General features: G+C 40.1%; 1 protein-coding gene across 2 annotated transcripts; it reads left to right on the top strand.

Annotated features, from left to right (window-relative positions):
- The first annotated feature begins 825 nt into the window (after nucleotides 1-825).
- Nucleotides 826-21,492, top strand: taok2a (TAO kinase 2a). Of its 2 annotated transcripts, none has more exons than XM_026349851.1 (20): nucleotides 826-1,309; nucleotides 6,272-6,412; nucleotides 9,115-9,186; nucleotides 9,528-9,629; nucleotides 9,803-9,848; nucleotides 9,940-10,036; nucleotides 10,407-10,520; nucleotides 10,861-10,952; nucleotides 11,052-11,145; nucleotides 11,303-11,384; nucleotides 11,470-11,640; nucleotides 12,077-12,286; nucleotides 12,470-12,598; nucleotides 12,844-13,080; nucleotides 13,416-13,544; nucleotides 13,753-13,956; nucleotides 14,377-14,616; nucleotides 14,809-15,021; nucleotides 15,395-15,577; nucleotides 15,765-21,492. In XM_026349851.1, exons 2-20 carry the CDS (start codon nucleotides 6,281-6,283, stop codon nucleotides 16,632-16,634), a joined length of 3,417 nt encoding a protein of 1,138 aa, XP_026205636.1. In that variant the 5' UTR covers nucleotides 826-1,309; nucleotides 6,272-6,280; the 3' UTR covers nucleotides 16,635-21,492. The 2 variants fall into 2 exon arrangements, with proteins under 2 accessions (XP_026205636.1, XP_026205628.1); XM_026349843.1 differs by having other exon boundaries at nucleotides 14,809-15,030.
- The last annotated feature ends 1,265 nt before the right edge of the window (nucleotides 21,493-22,757 follow it).

The following is a 22,757-nucleotide window of genomic DNA, read 5'->3' as shown; positions in this document are numbered from 1 at the left end:
TTAACATTAATAGTAGTTTTTGTCTCTAAAACAACATAAGATCTTGTTATTATGCTGATAATAACAATTGAGCTCCTAAAGTAAGCACTCAGAGTTATCTCAATCAATCGTGCAGTTTACTTTGCATAATCATCATGCTATCATTATACACTTTTATTACTGCTGTTGTACTGTTTTCTTGTACAGTGTTTTGAATCTGAATATAACAAAAAATCTCTAAAATATAGTTTGCTCTAATACTGATTAGTATTACTATTTGGATTTGCAAACATAACTGATAAAAATAAACCTTCAGCATTCAAGATTCAAAAAACTTGAATCTTGAATCTCTCAGTTATAATTTAACACCACTCCTAATACTGAAACCAGTCTTTTTTATTTTATTTTATTATGCTACTTATATGTTGCCACAGTCTGTGCTCGTTGATTTTAATATTGCCCATAAAATTGTAATACAGCAATTAATACAGAATACACAGTAATCCCTTTACGGTCTAGCAGTTAGAGTTTGCAGTTAGTGAGAAGGGGGTGCATTTAATTCTTGTCACTTGTATTCTTGTAAAATATTTGCGTATAACTGCATATGCTTTGGTACCTGGATTTTCATTTCTTCTTTAACACTTTAACACTAACATGTTTTATTATAGGGCCATGTGACCAACACACACGCAGGATTGTACAATTATCATTACATCAAGCCTTCGAGCCTTTGTACTAGATTATTAATATTATGTAGGTCGATTTATTTATACCCTTTTATTTGTGAGGTGGAAACCTCACCGGAAACAGAACAAACCTGTTTCCGGTCAACACTTGAGTCCCGCCCCACCAGTCTGTGCCATCTTGTATTTAGCAGGAACAAAAACGGTGTAAGGAACAAGTCCAGTCTCAGGATGGGGCGAAGATTTTAAGACACATTTAAGAGTGTATTTTAAAGAGGCTCGGTGTAACTGGACAGTATGCTCGGAAGTGGGGCACTGCGGAGAAACGCCAACCACACCCCGCGGAACAGCTAATGTTAACGTTTCAGGCTATCAAAACTAAGCTATCCAATTAGCTAAGGCTAGTCACCCAGTGACGATAGAGAGACAACTGGCGAGCTTGAAGTTTATATTTGAGTACGTGTAATTTGGATGCCGGTAATCGATTACACTGTCGCACTTAAATCAGGGGGAACATCGGTGGAAATGGACCAAACGTTGTGTTAATTATCTGCGGAGGGGGATACCCGGGCTATGAGGATAGAGGCTCGTTAGCTTGGCTGCTAACAGTTGTTTTTCGGTTCAGAGCGGAACCACAATAAGCCGCGGTAAGTAATGCTACATTCAGCTAGCTAACGTTAGCTGCCCGGCTAAGGCTGGCTACAATGCTAGTTAACCTAGTTAGGTTTTTCCAAACGTTTTCAAATGTGAGTCCAGGGACACCGGATGGTCCTGCATGTGTTTTCGAAGGCCTCCGGTAAATCGAGGAAATGTGTAAATTTGCTGCTCTTAACTTCTAACACATAACAAATGAAATAGTTTATTATCTGAATGTGACTCTGGCGCAATGTGAGGTTGTTTTTTTGTTCTGTCGAACCGACCGTTAACTCATCAACAAGAACCAACACCCGGAGCTTCACAGCACCGGCTTTGTCAAACAGGAGTCTGTGGTTAGAGTGCACTTCCTGTCGGGGATCTGTTGATCTCCTCTGCGACACGTCTTAAAACTATGGCTGCAACTAACGATTCACCCACTATCGTTAGTTACCGGGCCTCCAGTGGTCCAAATGCCTGGTGACTTATAGCCCGTTACCACATCACCGCACCCCCGTTAAAGCCACAGTCCGATTCCCGGCTGGCGATCTGCACCATACCCCATTTCGGCCCGGGTCTTTTTCTAGCCTGTCAACTGTCAATGTTAACTGCTAATAAGACTATTGCTATTCTTTTTCGTTCAACTGGTTGTTTTAGTCAACATGAGCTGTCATTGTCACGTAGGGTTGCCCACATAAACATGCATCAGCTGCCGTTATTAAGATCAACAGCCTAGCAAATGCATGTTTGGTTTTAACCACAACAATAAATAAGATTTCAGGCTTGCAAAAGTCAGCTGAGCTGCTGAGGGGGGAATGAATGTACAAGGGTGGAGTGGAAGCTGCTTATGCTGTTGTAATTACAAAACCAAACAAAGTTAATAGATTTGAGGTTTCTGTTTTGAGTCAGTGGTGGATGTAAGGCTTAAGTAAACTTGAAACCAAAGATACACACATCTTCACAATTCCTCTCACACGGTGAAAGACAATATCTGCTTTGCAAGATTTTTTATTGATGTTAATAGATGCACCCCCCAACAAGGAGCATATATTGTGCAGCACATTTTCCAAGACTGAGGTCAGCCATGTGATCTCAAATATGAAATCACACGTTATGTTAAAAATGAACAGTCTGGGATTCTGCTTCCCTTTTTGCTCTGTTTTTAGTGACTTCTGCTGTCTACAAATTTAACTTGATTGAACATGCATGAGTTTGTTTTTTCCACATAGTTAGTTGAGAAACTTGCTCACCCAGTGTTTCAATGTGTTGGAACAACCCTGTTCCTTGGAAAGTGACAATAATATCAACCACGACATGTATTCTGAATTCAAAAATGTATTGGTGGTTTTTGCGTTCTAATGTGAAGCTGAGTCAAAGTGGTAGACAACCACAGTCAGTTTTTTTTTTTTTTTACATATATATCTATATCAGATTATGTGTTCCAGTCAATGGACCTTTTTAGAGAATGCTATCTTAGTCATGAAAACCACAAATGTTAGGAGAGTTCTATCATTGGCAGAACCAAGAACATCAACCATATAGAGTACATTACTGACAACTTGAGTGCCTAATTCTCTAATTTGGAAAAACGTGTTGTTCTTTTTACAGAGGAAGACATTTCTCTTCTTTGTGTTTTTCTAATCAGTTGTTTTTTATGTAGCTGCATGTGTCAGCTTTCTTACCTTGGACAGAACACCATCAGGGCAATGAGTGCCACATAACACATAACTGGAAATTGGTTCACTGCATTTTGAAATAATATTGGGTCAGGGGGCTGGGAGGTTGGGAATCTGTCTCTTTGTCTAGCACAGATTTACTAGAGCGTTTACACAGCACTGCTTTAAAAGGAACAGGCCTGCTGTACTATGTTTAACAGGGACCCCAAGGCAGTATGTTCATGTATTCGCCGACTCACAGAGGCCTGGTTATGTTGTTGGCTCTCCTCAGGGCTCCAGCTGACACTCAAGGATGAGCAGCTACATTAACCCCATTATAAAATGATGTTGCTGTAGTCAATCAGCACAGCTCAGTTTTCAGGCTGACATTTCTTTCATTGGGCTGATGTAGTTATATGATTTGATTTGAAGCTCAGTCAGTCTCTTCTACAGTTTTATTTATACCAATCTTTGATTTGAGTGCTGTCATTTTGGCTTTCTGCTGCTCTCTGATCTCCATGTTTGACACAACACAGTCATGTGTGGAATTAACTGTTTAGTTTTGGGTTTCCCTTTAGATAACACTTTAAGTTAAACTACAACTGAACACAAATAATCAATTACTTTGTCGATAATTTTGATACATATTTTTTTCCAGTGAGACATTTGGAAATTGAAGACGCCACTATGAGCTCTGGCAAAAGAATGAATGTGTCGCTATTGTCTTATTTAGCTTCTTGTTAGCTTATTTATTGATTTATGCTCATCAGTTGTTATCCTTAGTTGAGTTTTGGATTGTTGTTTGGTCCAAATAAGACATTTGATAATGGAACCTTGGACTTGGTTGTAATGATTCAATGAGAAAATATTCCTCTACTAAACAACAAAGGTTGCCATCATTACTTGCAGCCATAATTTAAACCTGACTGTTTACATCACGTATGGTTTATGACTTTAAATACATTTTTAACTGTGCTTGTCAGTATGAAAACACGTGTTTTCATACTTTTATACATAAGTTCTTTCTCTTGTAGTCTGAGACCACAGAGATGTGTATTACAGTATAGTATAGCGGCTTGGTAACATAGTGGTGTGTGGCTGGGGTTCGAATACCTCCACTAGGGGTCCTTAGGCAAGACCTCCTTACACTTACATTTACCCTGCCTTTGCCTTGTACCTTGTAGCTTCCTCGTAAGTCGCGTTGGATAAAACAATCTGCCAAATGAATAAATATAAATGTACAGTGGCTGATGAGTATTAACATATATAATGTGCCTAAAAAAATACCCCAAAGAAACATCTGTATTGAGAACAACCATAAAACCTCATAGTGCTAGTGGAAAAAGTATGTGAATCCTTGGAATAAATACCTGGAAAAAATTTATTTTGAGGGTGTAGTATGGCTACGCTGACTGTCAAAACCACTCAAACTTTTAAAAGTTAAGACAAATACTCTTATGTGAGCCATGCATCAGCAAAATGAGCCTTTAGAGGATCTATGATCAAGAATAGCTGATTTACATAATCCTTAACCCATAAAAGAGTTACAAGGTGATGCCAAAGACTTCAAAAATTCACCAGTCTACGGTTAGACAAACAATCTACAAATAGAGACACTTTGGGACTGTGGCTACTCCTCCAAGAGTGCAACAAACACTCAGGTAAAGAAACAACTCAGAGTAATAGGCAAAGATTTGAAGGCATCATAGCTAACATGTGAGTTCATCAGTCTTGAACAATTGGAGTGTCTATGGCAGGACACCATATCGTGGGATATATTAGAGTAAAATTAAATTTGATTAATTATTTTTATGTGTGTTAAACCTAACGTCTTCACGTTTGGGAGTGTTGGTCAGTGACATTGCAGGAAATTGCAGTGGGTAACTTTCCTTACCCTTTTGATATTCATATAAATGAAAGATGTTATAAGCAGAAAGATTATTACCTAACACTGAGTTGCAGCTGTATTTGAGTTTTTTGTAACAGTAGATTACAATAGATGTTCTAAGTATATTTTTCAACATTTCAATATAAATATACAGTATTTTTAGTAGTGTAGTCATGTATTGTCTGCCTTTTTTTTTGACAGATTGGTTGTATTTAATACACAGAGTGATACTGAATGTCACCAGGTCTAGTAGAACCAGAAAAGCTGATTGTTGCTGTATCTTTTATTTTGGAAGCAGTTGGGCTTTCACATCATTTATGGTTTTGACGTCACACATTTCAGCCCAAACTGAACAGTTAATAATTGAAATGCATTCATGTTGAAGTGCACTTTGTGAAAACCAGCTGCCATTTTGTCTCCCCCACACCAGTACTCACTCATCGATGTTCATGTCACTCTTTTTGTTTTTCTTGTGGTTCATAACTCGCTCTCTCCAGTTTGTCAGGCCTCACACAGATTTAACATCCTGGATTTCCTTGTAACTGTTGGTTGTCTTCATGTCACAACTTGTCAGATGATTACTGTCCCACATAGACCAACTGTGGGAGATAAGATTTTTTTAAAATTACCATAGAGTTGTAGAGCTAACCATAACACTGTTACACCAAAAGCAGTCAGTCATGACATTTCTGAAATATTACAGATTCAAAAAATCATGGAAGCTGATAAAGTCTCTCTTTTGGTGCATGAGAGGCATTTTAGCATATGGGTCGCAATAGTACAAGAATGCATTTTCCAGCATGTTTAACACATTAATTAGATGAGTTTTTTGCTCAGTTGAGGTGGAAAACAGACGCTTCAAGTACAATATGGGCACAGAGTCCGTGATCCAAAAATAAACCACAGGGCAGTCCCCCCACCAGTATTCAAGAATTAAAACCTCCTTTGACTTTAATGCCAGGCATTTGATGACATCAACAAAAAATATTCATGTGTTGTGCTGTTAAATCAGAAATGTGTAATGTGCTGAAGCAAAGTAGACACATATTGTCAATGATTCACAGATGTCTTTGTATTGCTCTCTCTGTCTGACCAGTAGTTTTAAAGTTAAAGAGATTTAATACCACTCATGTCCGATCCAATACCATGTTTTTCATTTTTCTTAAACAGTTGTGTAAAAAAGAAGAAAAAAAACCCAAAACGAGCAAAAAGCACATTTGTTGAGAGGATGCAGTGCACTTACCTAGCCATCTAAGCTCACATGGGCTATATCTTAGCTTGGGAGCCAGTTATCCCAATACTGAATATTTGATCTGTGCACCCCTTCTGAAAAAGCACACCAAGACATGTGCAATAAAAACCTGGATATTGTCACATTTCCATATGTTACTGTAGTCTGTCACCACTAACCTGTATTCTGACCTGTCATCCAGGCCCTGGCCATGCCCTCGAATGCTCGGGCGGGCAATCTGAAGGACCCAGATGTGGCAGATCTCTTTTGCAAAGATGATCCGGAGAAGCTGTTTGCTGACCTCCGTGAGATTGGCCACGGGAGCTTTGGAGCTGTGTACTTTGTGAGTATGATGTAACGTCCATCTCCTTCTTGCAAGTAGTTTTGGTTTTGTCCAGTTTCCGCGCAGCCTTTTCATTTACAAGAATCTGTGAACCAGATACAAGCTGACAGTTTAAGGGATGGTTTATCATCAGAGATAGTTTTTAAGACTTTCTCTTCAACCTAAATCAGATTTCTTTATACCAGATCAAAACATGGAAGATGACTGTTGACCCCAGTTATTCACAGGAAAAGTTAAAATTGTAGTGATGGAGTGGACAAGACACTGGGCTAGCAGTGGCTGCCATTCTTTGTCAATGGAAACAAAAGGACCTCAGCAATGCAACTGGGAGAAGTAAAAAAAAATAGCTGAACTTTATGCCGATATGCTGTGATGGAGTTCAGTGATAGCCAGTTGGGAGCCAATCGGAAGCCTCTTGATTCCAGTGGAAACCAAAGCAGAGAGTCTCTGTGCTACTTGACATGAGTGAATTTTACACAAAATTCCCGTACAGAGATGAAGCGCATTGTGCTGCCTCGGTTTCTCAATTACTTACTACGCATGTTCAACATGTTATGTAACAAAACTTACCGGGACAAAAATAAGAACAACTTGTAAAAACTAATCTGTTGGGGTGTTGGGCTGTGGCAAAGACATCAGGAAAAATAAAAGATACGCCCAGTCATAGCATAATATGTAAATAAACGTGCTGAGCGCACACACCTCCAGAACTAAAGCTCCGCCAGAGCCCAGTGGCAGCCAACTACTTTGGCTCCCTATGTGTGAACTCCCCATAAGTGGGTGTGAATGTCAGATTGTCAGTTTCAGAAAGGAACAAAAATGGGACACAAGACCCCCCCCCCCCTCCACCGCCACTACCACCAATCTGAGAATTGTGGGGGTAGTGTGGTAAAAGCAGCTTTATCCAGTTTTTTTTCTGTAACTCTAACAGCTGACCATCTTACTGATTCACTTTCAATTGTAAGAAACAATAACTCAGTAATTGTATGATATAAGATATGTAGACATCAAGAGGTTCTGATGCTTTGTTTTTATGTGTCCAGGTAAAAAGTTATCACCTGCACGGGGGTGAGATTATGTTGAAGAAAATGTAATTGTTCTGCTTGTCTGCTTTTTTTTTAAGCAGGTCCCTAAGAAATGCACACTGAGCCCAGGAGGCCTGAGCAGTACCCAGTGTTAGTCTGTGTGGGTTTTGACGATTCAGTCTTATCTGCATTTTATCATTATAAAAGAAACTGTGAATATGAGATCCCCCCCCCCACCTAATTAGAAAAACAGTGGGAACACAACATGTGTATGTACTAAGCTGCACATCTCATTTTACCTGTAAAATATTCTTCAGGCTGTGTGGTAGACTTACACCTCCACAATGTTCTCACTGGCGCACTGAATGTCTGAGTTTCAGAGGATCCTTAAAAGGCCATTAGAGATGCGCTACCAAAATAGACAATGTGCATCAATTTGCATCAATTTAACAAGAGTGCTGCTGCCTTTATACAGTATTTCCTTCAGCTTGAATGTGTACTTGGTGTGTGTCAAAGGGAACATGTCTTTAAATGGCCACTGACAACATCAGAGATCTTATTTAATTTAATTTAAAGCTTGCACTATTCTACTGGCTCCTACTATTATTGCTATTTTTAATTATTGTCAGTAGAAATGGTGATGATACATCATTTAGTTGTTCGCAGCCTGGTGTAGGACTTCATGTTGTCAGTGTCATCACAGTAGAACATGATTTTTGTCTGGTGTCTGATGGCAACATCCTCACTTGGGATTTAGGATTAAGCTCTTTGGAGGATTAAGCACTTGGAATAGCTTTGAGATATGATTATTTTATCCAAAAATAAATGGTGTAGTTTGGTTGGCAAATGGATTTGTGTACATCTTTGGTCATTGAATGTGTCAGATTGATCTTATGGCACCACCAAGTGGTCCTATTTTGAAATTCCCCTCTTTATTCTCATGAAAATATGATAAAAGAAGCATCCACAGCAGTAATGATGCAAAATTAACAAATGAAGTTTTTTTTATTATTAGTGACAAATCCAATGTATTTATATTGACATAAACACCACTTTGACATTTTATCAGAAGACTATAGCTAATGTATGGCATGAGTTTGAGACAAACCAAAACATTTAAGAAATAAAGCCCAAAGTTGACTGCAGATGTTCTGCAGGGCGGGTGAAGCAGAAGGTCTGTAGTGTAATCACTGAAAAACAAGACTGATATTAAATGAATTCTTTGTTGTCCTCAGCATTAAACTCAACGCAAGCTGGCAATTGCAGCTCTAGCAATCCCCTGTTGTTATCTCTGTCAACATGACAGCCCGTGGCATAACATTGGAGTCTTAGTACCGAGCCTGTGTAGATATGGCATAGCCCCTTCAAGCTTTATTCATACTGTTCAGTGTCTGTATGACATTTTATGACTTCAGTGAAGTCATAAAATGTCATACAGACAAAATTGAGAGAACAAAGGTGACTGATTCATGTGTGGTAGCACTGTTCTGCATTTTGTGCCATAAGAAAAACATACTGTGCCACGGGTACGAACACAATGGAGTTTTTGAGTTCCTAGTCGTTTACACACACTCAAGTAACCAGGTTACATTCTATTTTCTCCCTCTGTCATTAGCATCACTTAGGTGTGTAAATAAACTTAATAAATAAACTCTGTGTATTTCTGTTGCCTAATAGGCCCGAGATGTGCGCAACAATGAGGTGGTGGCCATCAAGAAGATGTCATACAGCGGCAAGCAGACAAATGAGGTAATGAAGAAGATGGTCGTCACTTTCACATTAACTCTTCTTTCTTATTTGTCCTGAGATTTTATTAATATTATTCTTGAATTATTGACAAACATGGACTCATAATGTTTCAGTTCCCAGTGTTTGTATTCAGTATTCAGTACATACACTGATTAAATATCTAACTTAAACTGGTAGGAAACTGCTACTGTTCCAAACTCTAAGAACTGTTTTCTAATACTGGTGTTTGGAGAAAATAACATTTTATCGCTGTTAGTATTCTCCAGTACAAGCCGTCTGTCTCTAAAATAAAAGACATACAGGGATGATGAACTCGCAGTGTGTTTTGTGTTCATGTGTAGAAGTGGCAGGACATTATTAAAGAGGTGAAGTTCCTGCAGAAGCTTCGCCACCCAAACACTATTGAGTATCGGGGATGTTACCTGAAAGAGCACACAGCATGGGTATGTATTTGTACTGTAATGTCTCTGGAAATGATTATCCACATTTTCCACACACAACCCATGAGAGCAGGTTAACTACCTGGCACCCTCCATGTGTGGATTATTTGTGATAGAAATAAGAATATAACTAAACAATATGTGTTGATGCTCATGCTCAATTGTTTCTTCCTCAGCTGGTGATGGAGTACTGCCTTGGCTCAGCCTCAGACCTCCTTGAAGGTCAGTTTATCATTTCTAGCTATGAAAACATGGTTATATGATGGTCTCTTATTGTTAGTGACACTTCATATTTGTTTTCTTTTCCTTCCAGTTCACAAAAAACCACTCCAGGAAGTTGAAATAGCTGCTATTACCCATGGTGCACTGCAGGGATTAGCATATCTACACTCTCACAATATGATTCACAGGTAAAATAGTTTTCACTCTTGGTTCTTCACTCACGAACAACATATAATATTGATAATGACATTACGTCCACAACACGTAATGGTGTGAAGGAATGAATGGTGCTAATTGATTTCTGAAGTAATAGTAACTGGTAGTACAGTTAAAACATGTTGTGTTTCTCATATTTTGTCCACCCCTACTCAAATGAAGAATTTAGAAGCTGATTTCCATAGTCTCAGGATTCTGGCCACATATCTGTGCTTATGTCCAGTTCTTCTCAGGTTAAAAAAAAAACAACAGCTAAATATATGTAGGTGGCCGTTAATATACTTGGATGGCTAGTAGCACATTTTTACATGTATGTAAAAGACCCCTGTTTTTCTTTTACAGGGACGTGAAAGCAGGTAACATCCTCTTGACGGAGCCTGGTCAGGTCAAACTTGGAGACTTTGGTTCTGCTTCAATTGTGGCTCCAGCCAACTCCTTTGTAGGAACTCCTTACTGGTGAGTGTTGTTGTTGTTGTGTAACTAAAACCTGCTCTCTTCTACATCAGCTACGTTTAAATAACAAGTGTGTGGAAAAAGATGGTTTCCAGACATCTGGTTTATTCTTCCTCTCAATGTTTTTTTGTCTCAATCGGTCATTAGTTTTTACATTGTGCCCTAAATTTGTTTCTAAATTTAAAGAGAAAATTTTGACAGTTTGATTTAAAAATTCAAGCACTGTGTCCTTAATGGTGCAGTTATCTGACAAAGTTGGCCATGCAAAGTACTAACACTGTTTTATGCTGTTTTATACTCATGGAAATTATTATTATCATTGATGTTTTGCTTTTCTTTGTAGGATGGCTCCAGAGGTGATCTTGGCCATGGACGAGGGCCAGTATGACGGCAAGGTGGACGTCTGGTCACTTGGCATCACCTGCATAGAGCTGGGTATGAACTGCAATCAGACTATTGTTTCTTAGATGAGCATGCTTATGTGAATAAATCACAATTTGACAATATGATACTGAAAGCTTTGTGTTTCCACAGCTGAGAGGAAGCCCCCGCTGTTTAATATGAACGCTATGAGTGCCTTATACCACATCGCTCAGAATGAAAGCCCAATCCTCCAGTCCAATCACTGGTGAGAACATTTTTATCTCCTTATGCTCAATCTTAGTTTAATCGCTATAATGGATGTTAATAATATAGACCTGAAGTACTAAAATAGTTCTTTCTCATTTCTTCAGCTTCTTCATGACTAATTGTATTTACTAACATAATCTCATATTTCTCTACAGGTCTGATTCTTTCCGAAACTTTGTTGACTCTTGCCTACAGAAGATTCCCCAGGACCGGCCTACCTCTGATGTGCTGCTGAATGTGAGAACAAGCAAAGCTAAAAACCCAGCACCTTCTTATTCTCTGCAGTGTAAATGTGCTCATCTGTTATTTCCGTTCCCTGTAGCATCGGTTTCTGTGCCGTGAGCGTCCATTGACAGTGATTATGGACCTGATTGCCCGAACCAAGGATGCAGTGCGGGAGCTGGACAACCTGCAGTACCGCAAGATGAAGAAGATCCTCTTCCAGGAGACCCAGCAGAATGGCCCCGTGTCTGAGGGAGGAGAGGATGAAGAGGTGAGTGGAGGATAAAGTCTGTGTTTGGGGGAATTCATTCCTGTGGCTGTGGCAGGAAAGAGTAGAGGAAAGAGAGGGCAAAGGGAATGGGTAGAGATCAAGGAAGAGAGGTGGACAGGAGGAACAAGTACAAGTGTGTTATGCAATGAAGGAAGAACTGTGGACATTTTTAGCAAATTCAACTTGGCACAGAGCTTGAAATGACAAAATAATCAGTTGCAAAACTTTTCTATGCCTTTAACTTTTTTATGTTTGATGTTCACTTTAAATTTTTTGACATTGAAGTTATTTAAAGCACATCGCATCCAGTTTACATGCAGTTTAAAAAAATATGATATTTCAGTGTTTCCCTTTATTTTATGTCTGAACCTCTACTGGTTTGTCTGTTTATAAAATAAACAAAACTATTTTGTGTGTGTGTGTGTATATCTATCAGGAGGTGGAGCAGTACCTGTTGCGGACAGGCACAGTCAACAGCATGGAGAGCTCCCAGTCAGTTCCCAGTATGTCCATATCAGCCAGTTCCCAAAGCAGCTCAGTCAACAGCCTGGCCGACGCCTCCGATGATAGCAGCAGCGAGATGGCCATGATGCAGGAGGGGGAGCACACCGTGACCTCCAACAGCTCCATCATCCACCGGCCCACGGTAAACACCAACTTCATTCAAGTCTCGCAGCTTTACCTGCTTCTAAACATATTAAACTTGGGAATTTTAATGTTTTGTCATTTATTTTTGACATTCTAAAATATTTTGAATTTCCTGGTCAATGTGATAGGTTAAGTGAAATCTGACTTTCTAACGCCTCTCTCAACTACACACCCTTCTCAGGGTCAGGATAACATCTATGATGACCCTTACCAGCCAGAGATGGATCAACCTCAAGCTCCCTCAACTGGACGCCGTCGAGCTTACTATCGCAACCGCGACCACTTTGCCACAATCCGAACTGCCTCCTTGGTAAGGTTCATTTTTGTTAATGATAATTTTTGAATAGGCATTTGATGGTATACATTTTTTATTGTACTGTTATTGTGGCCAAATATATGATGACTTATAGTATTTATGGGCATCATCTAACTTTAAGTTTTAAAATGGTGTTAGAGCTGAATGTAAAGCAGGTATAAAACATAAACACGTCAGGTCTTTGGAGAGCCCAGCTCCAAAATATCAGAATTGAGTTGCTCCTTCTTCCCATCCTCCAGGTGACCCGCCAGATTCAGGAACACGAGCAGGGCTCTGCTCTGCGAGAGCAGATGTCAGGATACAAACGTATGAGGCGGCAGCACCAGAAGCAGCTCATGGGGATGGAGAACAAGCTGAAGGCAGAGATGGACGAGCACCAGCTGAAATTGGACAAAGAGCTGGAGAACCAGAGGAACAGCTTCTCTACTGAGGCTGACAAGCTGTCAAAGAAGCACCAGGCCATCTTGGAGAAAGAGGTGAGACCAGCATACTCAGTTCAGTAACGTGATCACATTAGTACCTTGTTTACTTGAGTTCATATAAAATGTATACACCATTCAGTATGGTCAGTGTAACTCTTTTGCAAGCTATTTTCTAATTAGGACTTCATATAATCTTTATGTTGATGTTGTATTCCCGTTTTTTTTTTTCCCTTCTCATTGTTTAAGTCATAGTCACAAAAAAGGAAAGCAATGAAAACCTATATCCAAAACTGTTTTTGTCAAGTTGCTTGTTTTGTTGGTTCAGTCAACAATCACAGAGTCAGAAGCTATGGTTTATAACCTGAGCCTTTTTATATGACCTCCTGCAGACAAAGGCAGCTCTGGCAGAGGAAAAGAAGTTCCAGCAGCACATACTGGGCCAACAGAAGAAAGAACTGACCAGTTTACTTGAGTCACAGAAGCGCCAGTATCGTCAGCGCAAAGAGCAGCTGAAAGAGGTACGAGCTTACATTTAACGCCACTGTTTATGCTGACTGTGTTGTTTGTGGGTGCTTTTTTTGACATTTGAAGGCAGCATTTACATATGCGGCATACTGATGCTTATAGCCTGTTAATGACAGGCAAGTAACCAGTAAAATGATGAGGTGAAGTTTGAAGCTAGTTTAAGATGTTTATTTATTTCCCTTTTTTTTCCCCCTTTACCAGGAGTTGAGTGAGAACCAGTCGACTCCGAAACGCGAGAAGCAGGAATGGTTGATCCGTCAGAAGGAATGTCTGCAGCAGATGCAGGCAGAGGAAGAGGCCAGCCTGCTCAGGAGGCAGAGGCAGTACTACGAGCTGCAGTGTCGCCAGTACAAGAGGAAGATGCTGCTGGCTCGCCACAACCTGGAGCAGGACCTGCTCAGAGAGGTAAAAACTTCAGATGCTCTTTACCTTTCTTAATAATTGTCTTATTATGTTTATTCTCCTCTATATTTGATGTATATATGTGCATGTTTTGTGGAAGCACCAGTGTTTTTTTTTTTTTCTTGTTTACTGAATAATTAACATAATTATTTACGTTTGGTCTAGTCACAATTTGTTAGATGGACCACAAATACAGAGCTGTAGATGAATTTATAATAAATGGTCACAATGGAAATTACACTGTAGGTCTACAAAATCAGTTTTTCCTCAAACCATCCAGCTATGCAGGTTAGAAACGGAGACACAGCCAAACTGTAGCATGTGTTAGAAATAAGGTAACGCACGTGGCTTGTATATTCTTTCATTGTACTTCTTCCTCTCTTCTCCTACATGGATTTGTTTTGACATGTCTTTGTTCACCAGGACCTGAACAAGAAGCAAACACAGAAGGATCTGGAGTGCGCCATGCTGCTGCGGCACCACGAGTCCACCCAGGAGCTGGAGTTCAGGCAACTGAGCTCAGTGCAACGAACCCGGGCCGAACTAATTCGAACACAACACCAGACTGAACTGACCAACCAGATGGAGTACAACAAGCGCCGCGAACAAGAACTTAGACAGAAACATGCCATGGAGGTCCGACAGCAGCCCAAGAGCCTCAAGGTATGAAGAGACATATAGAGTGACATCAGCTGATGTTAAAATCCTACATTATCTAGAATAATGTCTGTTAACCAAATGTCCTGGAAATTATTTTAATCTGCAAAAATGATCAATGATCAAATGCTAAAATATCACAAATTAACAGCTGTTGTCAAATCATCTTGCCTACTTACTACTACCATCCTGTTTCAGTCCAAAGAGCTGCAGATCAAGCGCCAGTTCCAGGAGACTTGTAAGATCCAGACTCGTCAGTACAAAGCCCTGAGGAACCACCTGCTGGAGAGCACTCCCAAATCCGACCACAAAGCTGTCCTCAAACGCCTCAAAGAGGAGCAAACACGTAAGCTGGCCATCCTGGCCGAGCAGTACGACCACTCCGTCAACGACATGCTGTCCACACAGGCTGTGAGTAAGGCAAGGAAACCTCCGCGCACCTTCTACACTTGCAGAGCTGCCTCTACACCTCAACACATTACCCACTACAGCACCAACACTGTCTTCATGTGTTAATCATAACAAAGCTGCAGCTGTCAATTAGAAAATAAAAGCAGGACAAACCATAACCTAGAAAATTACATTTGAACAAGGCCTACTAACCATAGTTACAAACTTCAGTTCTCTGTTTTTGTTTTAATTCATACACCATACATTCGGCCACCATTCTCCAGCGTAATACTTGCTAATTTTAATTGTCAATAAAATAACATTGGTTCACATCAGCGATCGGAGCAGATTGTGCTCTACTGATACCGAGGCTCGTCCCTGTTTGTTGCCACAGCTGCGGCTCGATGAGACCCAGGAGGCTGAGTACCAGGTGCTGCGGATGCAGCTGCAGCAGGAGCTGGAGTTGCTGAATGCCTACCAGAGCAAGATCAAGATCCACACGGACACCCAGCATGAACGGGAGGTGAAGGACCTAGAGCAGAGGGTGTCGATCCGCCGAGCACTGCTGGAGCAAAGGGTATGGACACCTGCAAGTTTAAACACTCCAACACTTTGTTTTATTGTTTGTCAGCAAGTACCAGGTTAGACCACATACACGTTATTATTTCTTTGGCCAAGTCATGATGAGATGCTTCTGGTTTACTTTAATTTACTTACAACTGACTGCAGTGCTAATGTTCATAATGCTTGTTGTTGTCTGTCAGATCGAGGAGGAGATGCTCTCTCTGCAGAATGAACGGTCGGAGAGAATCCGGACTTTGCTCGAGCGTCAGGCTCATGAGATCGAGGCCTTCGACTCGGAGAGCATGCGTCTTGGCTTCAGCAACATGGCACTCACCGGCATCCCAGCTGAGGCCTTCAACCAGGGCTATCCCACACCTAGTCCCTCATCGGGCTCCAGCGGCTGGCCGTCACGACCCGTCCCTCGCTCGGGCAGTCACTGGAGCCACAGCGTGCAGAACTCAGTGGCGACTCCGTCCTGGCGCAGTCAGAACCACAGTGGAGGCGGCTTCAACCGGGCAGAGTCGATCACCTCCTCCCATGGCCTCGGCAGGGACAGTGAGCTGAACAAGAGTGGCCGGGGCCACTCCTCTTCCTCCCATCACCAGCAGCACTACCTCCCCCAGCACTACCAACACCACCAGAGCACGCCACAGCTCTACCGTGACAGCCACGAGCGCGACATGCGGGAGCGCGAGCGGGCCAGGGAGTGGATGGGAGGTGGGGGCCACTACTCGCACCACTCCCAGGGCCACCACCACCATCTCTCCTCCCATGCCTCCTCACAGTCCCTGGCTCTCCTGCCTCCCCCACCTCCACCTCCCCCCATCTCTCTCTCTTCCTCTTCTCCTCCCTCCTCTGCCTCATCGTCTTCATCGTCACAGGGAGGCTATGGGGGCGGGGGTCTGAGTGTCAGGGGTCCCAGTCTTATGGCCCTCAGGAACAGCCCCCAACCACTGAGGAGGACGGCCTCTGGTGGGCCTGGTGGCAGCGGAGGGAGCGATGGAGGTCTCAGCCGGAGCACATCAGTCACTTCTCACATTTCCAACGGCTCTCACCTCTCCTACTCATGAAGCTGCCCTCGATCTCCTCTCTGCTCTGATCTGTGATCCGTGTTCTGCTTCTTTAAAGAAAACCAACCACCAACAGGGCTACAAGGTATTCCAACCAAATTTCAGAACAAACGCAGAGCTATGCTCATGTTAGAGAGAGAGGTTAGTTGTAATTTCAAACAGGTCTTTAAGAGCTAGATCAGAGTAAACCATAAAAAAAAAATTGTAAATTTTAAGATCTCCTTTCTTGATGTGTGCTCTGTTTTCCATGCACATGCATAGAAAGAGAGGATGTTTTTAATGAGTCACTACAGGGCCGCCTGTGTTCTTAATAAGCAGCCACATTTATTATACGTTCTGTATAACGATATTGAAACCCCAGAGGATCACTGTTGTATTGTAACAGTGATGAAACAAACCAGTCCAAAAGAAAGTGGCTAAAATCAGAGACAGATCTACACAAGAAAAATGAGCCATGTGTTGCAGAGTGAACAATATGTCGAAACATTGAAGATCCAAGAAAAACAAAACCCTCGAGTGCATTTGTTCATTTTGTAACTCATTGAATCCGTTGCACAGTACAGATTTTGTTGTGAGCAGGTGTAAACGCAGGAGATGCAAGTTGACTTTTGGACCAGTTTGAGGTTCCATTTGAGCTGAACCCGTCTGGAGTTCAGCGTCACAGAGCAGGTTTTAAAGTTTAATTTTACGCTTTGGCTTTCATTTTGTATGGAACTGAGCAACGAGCGCCAGTTGTGGAGCTTCCACTTGGCTAGCGGTGCTTTCAAAACCACTGTAACTATGTAAATAACGGTAAATTGTAAACCCCAATTTTTGATTTCTAAGTGTTTCATACGTTCAGCGGGGTGTGGGCTGTGGGTGGGGTTGGAGAACAGCACAGGAGAAAACCAGGGGAGGATTTCTTGAAAACACATTTCTTTTATTTGTAGTGATAAGGTTCTGTATCTGACAATTTAAAAAAAGAAAACACTGCCATCTTGTTTGTTGAGCTGACCCTGGACAACTCTACCACTGCCCTGTAATCTTTTTTTAAGGAACATTGTGACATTTTGGGGAAATAAACTTGTTTTCTGTCTTAGCAAAAGTCAGTAAAGGTTATTTTTACTGTAATGGGTTAGATCTCCGTACAGAATTAGTTCCTTCTGTTTAAGGAAAATAAAAAAAAAAGCTTAGACACTCCCAACAACTTCAAAAATCACATTTACACTCTGTCCAAAAATAAAGGAGACATTATTGGCTATCTAGCAGTTTGCACTGGAGTTGTCTGGTGAGGGGAAGAAAAAAAAGTGGTTGCAGGAATTTCACTTGATAATGTTGTTAGCTTTGTGCACTTTTTTTCAAATCTGAATAAAACTCAGGTTAGAGTGCACAATCAAATCTGTCACATGAGGCATCTCTGTTTTGTTAATGGACTCCCTGATACAAAAATCATATGACACTAAATAACTGCTATAGAAACAATACCAGTTTGGATGTCCTTGGGCAAGACACTGAACTCTAAGTTGCTCCCGCTGTGTTTACGTGTCTGCCAAAAGACTCCATGTTGATGTACACACATTTTAGTTTCATGCCTGTACTAGACACACACAATACCGGTCTTCTCATTTCCAAATGTGAGAAAAACGGCAAACAAGAAGATCTCCCCAAATGTCGAATCCTTTTAAGGGATGCTGCCAGAGAGTGTTTTTGAGTGAGCCGGGCACTAAATCTGCGTGCGATCTTGCTGAAAGTGTGTGTGTGTGTGTGTCTGTGTGTCTGTGTGTGTGACAGCTTTTCTGCACCTATCTCCCCACAGTTTGTCTGCATCTGTAGATAAGATGTACATGTCCATTACAAATTAGTTCAATTCAGTGCATGGAACTTATGTACAGACAGCATTTGTATGAATACCATGCACACTACCTATTTATATAAATGCATATAAATGTAAGATACCTGTGTAAATGTAGCAGGTATACTGAAGATTGTTCACTGTCCAAACACTTTTGACTTGCATTGTACTTACCAGTGTACATAGAAGCACTAACTCTGAGACTGTGTTAGAGTAATAATAATGATTATTTTGTCATGTGAGTTAAACCGATTTGTACTAGATGCAGACAAATAGATGCTATCATTATTATTACTACTACTGCAGTTGGAATATTTATGTCGTTTGCTGATTTTTAAGTTTTTAAAATGTAATTGCCAATTTTGACCACTAGGTGGGGGATAAACGCAATGTTACTGTGATAGAGCTATAAAAAATAACATTTTGTAAGGAGGACAAAAAGGACTACCTTTCCCAGCATTCCTGTCGAGGTCTCAGGGTGGGAGTCTTCAGTTCTGGGCAGGGCTGCGTTCTACCTTTTTTACTTTTTATTTTTGAGCCAGTATTAAAACGTGGTGTGTCCACAGTCGAACTGATTAACAGACATATTTCCAGACTCTTTCGCTACATTTGGTGCCATGATTTTAGTTTTTATTTGTATCTTATATTTCTCACTCTGCTGTTTGAAGGACTTTCCCCAGAAACACTGTAACCTGCAGGATATGGACCCCAAAAAGAATATGTTAAATAAATAAATGACCACGAACAACTTATGTTAGAAATTAACTAATCAGAAAAAAAACCTTGTTGATGTTATTTCATCATTCATTTCCACAATAATGAAGGATTTCGGATTTCTTTTTTTCATATTTGACATTTTGTATTCAAAATGCTTTTTCTTTTTTTTTTTTTTTTTTTCAAAAATATTTTCTTATCTAATAACATTTCATGTAGGATTGCAAATAATAGTTCATTTCATTACTAATTAATTTGTCTTGGTCTTATTTGCTCAATCTGTCAAGTATTTTGTTCGAAAGATCTAACAAAGAAAAAGGGGAGAGTGTCATCATTTAGATTTATGATTTCTCACATCCTAAAACTGTCATATTTGGACCAACCAACAAATATATTCGGTTTAAATCTTCCCATTTGAAACTGTAGCATCAGGAATTGTCTTTCTGCTGAGGGAATGAGCCAGTTTATTTTATTATCAAAATAGTTGCTGATTAATTTTCAGCTGCTTTAGACATCATTGCAGTCAATCAACACAACAGTCACAAGGTAGAACTGAAACAAGTGGATAATAATTACCTTGATCACTGAGTGTTTGGATCATTTTTCAAGTAGTGAAGCGGAGGTTTTTATGACATTTTGGCATAAAAATGTATAATATGAAAAAATGAATTTCTGAATGATGAAATAACATTTTATGAGAGGAGATTTCAGAATTTCTGAATTACATTTTTTTCCCCCAATATACGTATATTTTACACAACTTCTGCATATGATCATTTATCAGTTTAACTTTGAACACTTTGGTCCTCCATAGCAGAACTCCGCTCTGCTGATTCCCAAGTAAGCACCTCATCATTTGATTTTGCATAGTTCGAATGGGTAGAAGAATCATGTGGTCTCTCTCTGCAGCGTCTCACAGGTCACGACAGGTGGAGAATAATTCAGGATTTCTCTTGATTTCCGTGAGGCTCCATCTCTGCTGCAGAGAGCCGGCCCCAGTGTGATCTGATGCTGTCTTTAGTTGTCATGTCTACCTCATTTGCACTGATAGTAAAAGAATGTTTGAGTGGATTTAAACAAAAAAAAAAAAAGAAAAAAAACTGACTGTTGATAAATCTGTTGTTTCTCATTTTTGTGCAAATGTTGACATTAAGTGGTGAATGAGAGCAGGAGGGGACGGACGAGTCCTAACTAACACCATCTTCAGAGTGGAAGCTGTAAAATTTCTGTTTAATTTTCTCTCTCCGCTGACAACATCACTACAGGACATGCTGGACTTTAATCCCAAGCGGAGACACTAAGAGACATTGAGTGTGTGAAAACAAGTCAAACAACATGTTGTACTGGTCTTTATGATGGAAATGTGTGGTAGGGATGTGCTGGCTCGGGGGTGGATGGACTGCGCTTCGCCCTTTCTACTAACTGTCAAAAAAACAAAAAAAAAATTCAACTGTGAGATTTCATTTTGCCAATTTTTATGTTTTGTTATGTTTTATTTTGTAAAGAATTTCAGTGCGAATCATTCCTGAATTTCTGTTTTTTGCCAATTAAAGCTGCACTGGGGAAGAAGTTTAGGTCAAGACACGTCAAAGGAAATGTTTTTGTGCATCAGAGGCACTAATGTTGGATTGAGCAACATTAGACGTTTGACTGCACATCCCAAAAGCACACACTCAATGAGCTGACTGTGGAAACTGTTTGCCAAATCAAAATCTAAGGAACATTTAGGGAAATGTTCTTGTCTGTTCTTTGTCTTTATCATTGTGAATATATTTGAGTCTTTAAATTTGAACATGTCACCTTGGACTAAGAACTTGTGATGTACATTGTTACGTCATTTCCTCACGCGATAGATGAAAGAATATTGATTTATTGATGCTGCAGATCAGTGATTAGTCGCAGGCCTACGTCAATCTATCAACAGCTTTGTACAAATAGACAGAAAATGGTGACAAATCTTCATGAAATTGTCCCACCTCAGCAACATTCACAGGTTGTTTCATCTATAAAATGTCAGAAGAATGTGTGAAGTCCAAGACGACATTTTCAAGTTTTTTTTTTTTTTTTTTTTTTTTTTTCTGTTTTTTTTTTTTTTTTTTTGTGCTTAAGAGTCCAAAACCCAAAGAGATTCTGGAAAATGCAGCAGGGGGCAGAAAAACAAGGACTGGCTCTGTGGTGCACTCAAGAACAGTTTGATATTTTAAAATGTAACTTTTACTGAACCTTGTGTGTGATCAGCTTTTATCTAGAAGGGAAATGAAAGGTTAAACGTGTCCTCTGTGAAAAATTCTGGTTAAAAATGTAAAAAAAAAAGAAAAAAAAAAGGAAATGCTGCTTTTAGACCTGCGTCCTTTTTAAGAGTTGATGGCCCAAAAAATACATTTCCTTAGATGTCGCACTATTATGTTTAAGTCTACAAGTTCCCTGGTGCAGTTTTAAATGTTTCTGTGGGATTCAGTGTTACTAAAAGGCCTCCCCTCCACCTAAAATCCATAAACCACCCCCTGACTGTGGTTGTTGTTTGTAGCCAGCAGGTTATTAAACTGACAGGAGCAGCTACAATGTTGAGCATGATAATGGAGAATACTGTTGTAGTAAGAGTCAGTGTTTGCGTGAAAGGCAGGATGGATGTTTGAGACGTGGATGGATTTCAGTCCGTTTTAAAAGCAGATGGCCAAGTTGAAAATGTTCAGGTTCAATGCATAACGTTTGGAGGAGAGTTGGTGGGGAAAAAAAGTGAGTTGTACAGAAATGTAACAAAATAATTTTGGAGAATTAAATGAAAAAAAAAAACAGATGTGTTGGGTTTTTATTGTAGTTTTGATGTTTTCTGACTGGTGCTGGTGAAACACGCTGGAGAGCATCACCTTAAAAACAGTTTGGTTTTTACCACAGTTACCTTCAGGAGCTATTCTCAGTTTCCACTAGCACTACTAACACTAGTTACTCCTTACTTGGCAGATTCAGATTAGTAATGTAATAATCAACAAATGAAGGATTTAAGATGAACGACTATATTCAGTTCTGGGAAGAATTTGACACCAACTTTAAAGTAACTGAAACTAGCTTCAGCCTTGCACATGAATTCATTAGTGATTATAATCCAATAATAGTTTTTGTGAAATAGACTATTCCACATAATGCGTACATGAGCTTTTATTTACAGCATTTGCTTTAAATTAATTAAGTCGGTGATTGGTCCTTTCATGTCTAAATCACCTTGACTATTGTTGTAGCATGTGTAGACATTCTCTCCATCATCACTGTGGAAGTACCTTTCCATCAAGAAAAGACAAAGTAGTACATAATAGGATTTTTTTTTTATAAATCTCCAAGGCTCTGCTGTAAAATCAGCCTCAGTTCCCCCTGTGCTGGTATCAACAAATTAAGTGTCAGGAAGTAGGATATTTGAAACATCAACTAACCCAGACCTCCAGGAAATAATTACTGCACAGCACACTGTATATTTTTGTATAATGCATGTCTTGCAGGTTTATGTCAGTAAGAAGTAAGAAAGAAGGGAATCATATGATAGCTGCATGCATTGTGCAAAAATACAATGTATACAACAAGACATG

Source organism: Anabas testudineus, chromosome 8 (assembly GCF_900324465.2).
Source record: "Anabas testudineus chromosome 8, fAnaTes1.2, whole genome shotgun sequence".
In the NCBI taxonomy this organism is placed as follows: domain Eukaryota; kingdom Metazoa; phylum Chordata; class Actinopteri; order Anabantiformes; family Anabantidae; genus Anabas; species Anabas testudineus.
This window is presented reverse-complemented; position numbering and strand designations above follow the sequence as displayed.

Bases quoted from the DNA above. Each gene is read 5' to 3' on its own strand.
- taok2a (XM_026349843.1), top strand. From the start codon at position 6,281: ATGCCCTCGAATGCTCGGGCGGGCAATCTGAAGGACCCAGATGTGGCA. The intron at 10,521-10,860 runs GTGAGTGTTGTT...TTTTCTTTGTAG, and splicing joins TTTGTAGGAACTCCTTACTG to GATGGCTCCAGAGGTGATCT. The intron at 12,599-12,843 runs GTAAGGTTCATT...CCCATCCTCCAG, and splicing joins CAATCCGAACTGCCTCCTTG to GTGACCCGCCAGATTCAGGA.